This window comes from Rhincodon typus, chromosome 7, assembly GCF_021869965.1.
Source record: "Rhincodon typus isolate 14 chromosome 7, sRhiTyp1.1, whole genome shotgun sequence".
In the NCBI taxonomy this organism is placed as follows: Eukaryota; Metazoa; Chordata; class Chondrichthyes; order Orectolobiformes; family Rhincodontidae; genus Rhincodon; species Rhincodon typus.
Genome location: NC_063338.1, coordinates 21769018 through 21776376, shown reverse-complemented (window position 1 = coordinate 21776376; position 7359 = coordinate 21769018). Strand labels below are relative to the sequence as shown.

The window sequence follows — 7359 nt, the reverse complement described above, 5'->3', positions numbered from 1 at the left end:
TACACTCACCTTTACTGGCTCCATCCCCGCCTCTTTGACCTGTCTGTCTCCTCTCCACCTATCTTCTCCTCTATCCATCTTCTATCCGCCTCCCCCTCTCTCCCTATTTATTTCAGAACCCCCTTCCCTTCCCCCATTTCTGAAGAAGGGTCCAGACCCGAAACGTCAGCCTTCCTGCTCCTCTAATACGGCTTGGCCTGCTGTGTTCATCTATCTCTACACCTTGTTATCTCAGATTCTCCAGCATCTGCAGCTCCTACTATCTCTGAGACAGTAGGTTTTGTCATTTTTCCAAGATGCCAGATGCCTTGGTACTTTTGCTGTGCCACTATCAGTTTCAGCAAAAAAAAATTCAAGGTCAGGAGTAAATGAAGTACCTTACTCATGAATAACGCAGCAAGATTTTAGCCAAAACAACCCTGCCACTTTGCCTTAAAAGCATCTGACAAACACAACAGTGCCACCAGCAGGAACTTTTTATGATGTTTAGCTCTCTTTCCCCTCCTGGTGATCTTCATGTGCAATGCAACATCTAAATGAGTGACTAGGCAGATAGTCTGTTCCTCATACTCCACTGATGTACCTATGCAATCAGTAAGGAGGAGCTGGGCAATTGCATCTCTCTTTGAGAAAGTAGTTGAATTCTGTTCGGTGCTTTTCCCCTCGTTAGTTAACTGAGTCTGATAGGTTACAGCCATTACGTTTTGCCATTGTGGGTCAGCATACATCTGCATTCCATTGCTAGGTCATTTTTTTTTTCGTTGTGGCTGTGTTGAGGGAACTATGCTGCATTTTTCCATAAAATTGTTATCTGATCTCATTTCACAGACAGCAGGGCGTAGAATTTCCACACAGGCACTTGCATTCTGCTACTGTTAGTTTGCCATAAGGGTTCTAAGGTTGTGGAGGAATGCTAGGTTGTGGATTATGTATAAGAAACATACAACATATTTGTTAATAGTTCTGCTAATATATATTTGACTGATCTAGAAACGACACTGGAACCAAAAACATTGACTGGGCTGCATTATTTTAAAAATGTATGTTCTGTTTATATTACTCATTTATACTTTTGGCAGGATGACCTTTCTGATTATTGTGGTTGTCCCCAACAGCTTGGGTGGAGTGAGGGAAGTAGTGGTGGTATTTATCACACCATGGCATGGTCAGCAGAGTTAACTGAAATGTAATAGATTTTTTGTTTCCAAATTGACTGCCTAATGTAATCAAACACTTTCAAGGTCATATACTACCTCCCCAACAAACTCTCAGACCTGCCCCTACCTTTATGTCCTTCATACCCCTTGACGGGGCCAGTCGTCCAAGCTCTCCCCTCACGCGCACTGGCCTTCAGTTTGGATCACATTTCTTTGGGTCCTGACTGTGGACCCACCAATCAGCCCCACTCAAACCAAGCTGTGCTTGGACTTCAGAATTACCGGCCAATCAGATTGGCCAGTCACTCTCCACAGTGAGTGGTCCTCTCCAATAAATGCCCTGCTGAGCATAAAACAATTTTGGATAGGCACCTTTGCAGTGGGTGGCTTCTGGACTGACCTTTTTATTCAGGATAAGGAGTACAGCACTCTGTAAAGTCAGGTCACATATGGCCCGTCCTTTTTCAAGCTGCAATCTTGGTTAATCAACCTATTTAATTTCCCAGGTAGCCACTGTCTTGCTAGGAGTTAGCCCCTTTGAAACAAATTTAAACTGATAGAGACATGATAATATGAATAAAATTGATATGCTTTAATGTATGAATATTTCAGTGCTTTAATAACACTACTCACCTTCATTGCGCGGTGGAATTGTCCGTGTGTGAATGTGGTTGCTTGTGTTGAAAGAGACCGAAGTCTGGGGGAAAAAAATGTAGCCCAGTGAATATACAGCTGGCTTTTAGCAATGGGAAGAAATTGGGATCGTCTGTACCTGTGCTTTTGTACATTGGACGTGTTGTCAAACTTCAAAATTGTATCTGCAGTGTGTGCTTAAACATTTGGGATGGATCATATCTGATGACATATTGGCGATGGCTTTTGCATGCTATGAATAGCAAGGTATGTAAAGTGGGAAGCTCATGACCTCAAGCAGCTTGTGATGTTGATTTGAGACCAACTCAACTCAGTGCTCCTGCTCACATTGTTGCTAATCGAGAATAGATAAACACATCAGCAGCAACAAGAAGGATCCCATCAGCACTCTTTAAAGTGACCATCAACCACAAATTCCTGGTTAATTTTTATCCAGGCTCTCTGCTTCAGATCTACTTGTGTTTGGTGCCTTGTATAGATTGAATATGCTAATGAACCTTTTTGTATCTGGCAGCTGGGAATATTTGTATTGTGTCACAGGTTATCATTGACTGTTACATGAGTGAGAGTGTTGAAGCCCTTGACACATTAAAGCTAACTGCATTTCTTTCTGTCTCGCCATCAGACAACTTTGCCAAGATTGCACATGCATTACTTTGTGGCTGTCAAATGTCATCATTGCTCCATATTGGAACTAAAAAAAATCCAGCTTGTATGTGACCATCGGTAAATGAATCATGTAGATCATTGCCAGGTATTATGGCAGCAGTGATATCTTTATTCTGCAGTTGTTCACTGGGCTAACTGCTTTCAGGTCATTACAGCAAACAGAAACTAAACTATAAGGCTTATTCGGTGGCCACATGATTGATTCTGATATGTCCATGCACACATGCGACGTATGCATATCGTGGAAGCTATAGTTGCATATTGTTCTGACCCCAGCTGATGGTAACAATGGCAGTCAGATTCCAGTGTGGAAACTGGCTTGATAGACCAAAGCTTTATTCTTATGTTTGTTTACTATGTAGACTAGTCTTTTGTCGATATGTTCATGTACTTTTAACAAACAAAATCATAAAAGATTATTACATAAAATTTTTAAAAAAGGCATGAACTAAATTATACAAATGAGAGCTATTGGAATGGTATCATTACAAATAGTAGAAAAAAAGAGTTCTTCCACTTTATCTCAGCAATAGCCTTTCCTGCACAACAAATTGATTGCTTACCTTACTTATTTATTAACATGTTATGCCTAAACTCAAGCCTTTGGCAGGTTTGTAGGATTTCTTTTCCTCTTTTATATGCCCATAGCCTTTTATTGCTAGAGTTTTATTCTCCAGCTTCTAAGCATCTCAGGACTTCTTCCAGCCCTGACTACCTGGAGTCTGCTAATAATTTATCTTCTGCTGTTACAGACCTCTTCTCTCTGGATGATCCTTCTTCTTTGCTCAAGACGGAATATTTGCAATGTCTCTAAGCTGACACAGTAGCAAATGCCCAGATGTTCTAAATTTAATTCGGGGATGAACCATACCAAGGAAGCAACCAAGCTGTGCGTTCAGAAGCATGCTTTATAAAAGGCCTATCACTGTGATAAGAACAATTAAACAGTGAACTTCCAGCCTCTAGGGTGATAACAAAAGGATGTCTGCTTTACTGATTTAAAAACCTATCATAATAACTCTCAGGCTTATTACAACAACTGTCTGTAGAAATTGAAAGCAGTCACAACAGATTTCTTAAAAAAAAATGTAACCTGAGGATTTAAATGTCTTGACAGCTTCTAATGAGTCTATTTGCCTTTTTGATGTACAATCGTGTCTACTGTTAACAATCCCAAAGAACATATAATCTCTCCCATAGGGTACCTGGAACTGTCCCAAAGAGATACTTGGACCTATCCAAAAGATTACCCTGACTCTCCAAATAATTCTTGCTGCTTTAGATCTTTTTGCTCAAATGTCTAAAATCTATGCATGATATTTTGTATATTGTACTGATGGAACATGTATCTGACTGAAGAAAGATACACTTTGACTGGTGCTGTACAAACCATGGATGTGAAAACTACAATTGCCTCTCCCCTAGTGAAAATCGTAGTTGCTGAGTTCAGAAAGTGGACAATCTAAATCAGGACTCTGGTGCTATCCTAGTTGCATCGCAAACCTCAGCAAAATAATATATGTAAGTCATATAGTATAATGGTTTAGTCCTGGTATAGCAAATGGGAGATTAAATCTCTGGTAAACACATTCACTGTTCTGTTAGATTGCACTTTTTTGCTTAAGAATCTGAAAACAAAGGAAGTTCTGCACTTTCAGAATAAAAGTCTGTTTCAAGCAAGCAGCTGTGTAAAGTGTTTGAATTTTGTTCTTCAGTTTGTTAAGTTAAATTTTCTCCTTTTACAGTTTTTTTTTACTTTGCACTCAGTCTTACAAAAATTTGGGGAATTTTATTAGAAGCTGTCGAACAATCAGCGCATTGAGTCTGGTTCCACGTTCCTTTTGAAATCTTACAACATTGCAATTTCAGCTTTGTGGTGAACCATTTCAAAAACAAAACAATAAAAGACACAGCTTACTTTAGAATTTCCAAGGAGAAATCAAAAATCAAAAATGTAAAATAAGCCTTGACTTGTACGAAGTGACCCTGGCAAAATTTAACAACGCGTAATTATGTTTTTCTTTCATATAGGAAGAAGAGGACGGTTGGAAAATAGCAGAGAGTCATTTCCTCCCTACGGTTGAAGAAGGTCAAAACACATTTGAAGGTGGGAAATGTGATGATTTGATAGTCACATTTAAGTATGTCAGTGCAGTCATTAATATGTCTTGGACAGCAATATAATGAGATGGATTTTTGAAAAATGGAACAAAAACAAGGATGTTATTAAAATTAATAGTTTAAGTATGGTTCCAGCTGGGAACACAGTTGTTTATTGCACCACGAATGGGCACCTGAGACTTGTCACTTGCAACGTGGGATCTTCACCCATCTTGTGCGACTATACGTGTAGGAAATCTCACTTGCTGCTCCAAATTCAAGTCCGGCTTTCCTAAGCATCAGGAAGGAAGAGAGTTTCCTGCATTGTATACTGCAGGAGATTGTCATCCCAGAGGTAGTGAGGGATCACAATACAAGATGGATGGCTATCCAGAGAAGTAGTTAATGGCTGGTGGTACAGAAGTCTTCATTGTGTATACCACTATTCAACAGGCACTCAGCATTAAAGGCTGCTAACAGTGATGATAGCCTGAAGGAGTACCATAGCACTAATGCCCAAGGGCCTTTGGAGGAGAGAACAGCAAAATGTAGAAATACAGTTTTCATGGGAGATTATTGAGGGTGACAGACAGGCAATTCTGTCACTATCATTGTGAGTTCTGAATGATGTGTTCACAGAATCATAGAAACACTACAGTTTCGAGGCAAGCCATACAGTCCATCAAGTCCACACTGACCCTCTGAAGAGCATCCCACCTAGACCCATCCCCAGCCCTGTAACCCTGTATTACTCATGGCCAATCCACCTAACCTGAGCATCTTTGGACTATGGGAGGAAACTGGAGGACCCAGAGGAAACCCATGCAGACACAGGGAGAATGTGCAAACTCCACACAGGCAGTCGTTCGAGGGTGAAAGCAAACCCTGGTCCCTGGTGCTGTGAGGCAGCAGCACTAACCACTGAACCACCATGTTGCATCCCTGTTGCCAGGGAGGAGGATATCATAGAAAACATGTAGAATATTCTGCTGGGGAGGGCGGGATTGTTCAAGAAGTTGTGGTACACAAATATCATTGATATAGAGAGAGCCATTATTGAGTTCCAAAGGTCACTTCCAGTGAGAAAGCTTAAAAAGTGGGATCTCAACGGCAATAATCTTTTGATTACCCCGGTGCTGATTAGGGCTGGGAAACAAGTACTGACCTAGCCATCAATGCACACAGGCTGTGAAAGATTTAGCATAGGTAAGTAATGGTGGGTTAACAGTTTATAAAAAGGTGATCGCATTGGGAGTGGAATCACAAGGAAGGGTTGGAGAGCAAGGGGGAGTCTTCAGCATTATTTGTCCACCTAAGGGCCTCAACTGTACCTCTCTGTCTCAAATATTAGAGCGGCATGGTGGCCTCATGGTGCCAGGGACCTGGCTTGGTTTCCAGATTTGGGTAACTGCCTGTGTGGAGTTTGCACATTCTCCCTGTGTCTGTATGGGTTTCCTTCGGGTGCTCTGGTTTCCTCCCACAGTCCAAAGATGTGCAGGTTAGGTGGATTGGCCATGCTGAATTGCTCATAGTGTCCAGGGGTGTGTAGGCAAGTTGGGTTAACCATGGTATAATGTACAGTTACGGGAATAGGATGGAGTGCTAGGTCTGGGTGGGATACTTCTCCGAGGGTTGGTGCAGATCAATGGGCTCTTTCCACACTGTAGGAGTTCTATGATCTATAACTGGTGCTGGATGGGAAGGATGTCCACATGTACCCTCTGCTTCTGATACTTTGGGTATTGGAACCAGCTTTGGGATAGAAGAAACCAATTCAAAAGGGATCTGCATCAAAGCTGTTACGGGGATTCACATGTGTAGTCAATGAAAGTTTAAACTATACCAGCAGGAACTTAGACACCAGCAGATAAAACTACCTTTAGAAAAATGGAATAAAGTGCATAATGTGAGAAGGTTGGACTGTAGTAGAGAAGAAGGTTGTACCACATGAGATAGGAGCAGGTAAAACAAGGCTGTAAGAAGTGCAAGGACAGGATTAAAATGCATACATGTAAGTGCACAAGGTGTAGTGAACAAGATTGGTGAACTACAAACACAATTGGCAATGCGGAACTGTGATATGGTGAGAACAATACAATCATTACTTAATAATGGTGAGGATTGCATGCTTAATGTACAAGGAGTGTAACATTTTAAGATAGATAGTGAAGGAAAAAAAGTGGTAGACAACAACATTGACAAGGAAGATATCGCGGTGTGGCAAGAGGGAATGTCCTTGAGTGGCAAACACTGGAGTCCACTTGGTTAGCGTTGAAATGTAAGCAACTTGGAGAGTTCTGTAAACCTCCAAATAATGAGAGTGTGATAGATGGACTGATCTGCAGTGAAATTACAGAAAGATGCAAGGACTATAAGAGTGTTGAGACTGAAGAACCTTAATTACCCAAATATCGATTGGACTAATGTTCGATTAAAGGGGGAAGAATTGCTGAAATGTGTTGATCAGCATGTTTGTCACCCAAATAGAAAGGAGGTATTGCTATAAGAGGTGCTGTGAAGTGAGGCAAGGAAACATGTGCCCTCTCCTGTATTAGTGAGTTCGGTGACCGGGGTATTTAATCAGGTGTCAGAATGGTGACATGGTGCCAATAAATGTTGTCCCTGCCAATTTGATGCCCTTAGCTGGACATTTAATACTGAACAATCCCCAGCCTTTGCTGGTGACTCCCTTCCCTCCCACTATTACTCACCTGTATCTGTTTTCCTGCTTGATTTAAGAACTTGTATGGGTGTCATATCAGCAGCACCAACATTGTTC

The 7359-nt window shown here is 41.3% G+C and overlaps 1 protein-coding gene across 1 annotated transcript in view; it reads left to right on the top strand.

Annotated features, from left to right (window-relative positions):
• iqca1 (IQ motif containing with AAA domain 1) overlaps positions 1 to 7359 on the top strand; it is a 152847-nt gene that overhangs the window by 62345 nt on the left and 83143 nt on the right. The window contains exon 9 of the mRNA XM_048598862.1: positions 4512 to 4587. Coding sequence (XP_048454819.1) covers positions 4512 to 4587 — 76 coding nt within the window. The remainder of the gene's footprint in view (positions 1 to 4511; positions 4588 to 7359) is intronic.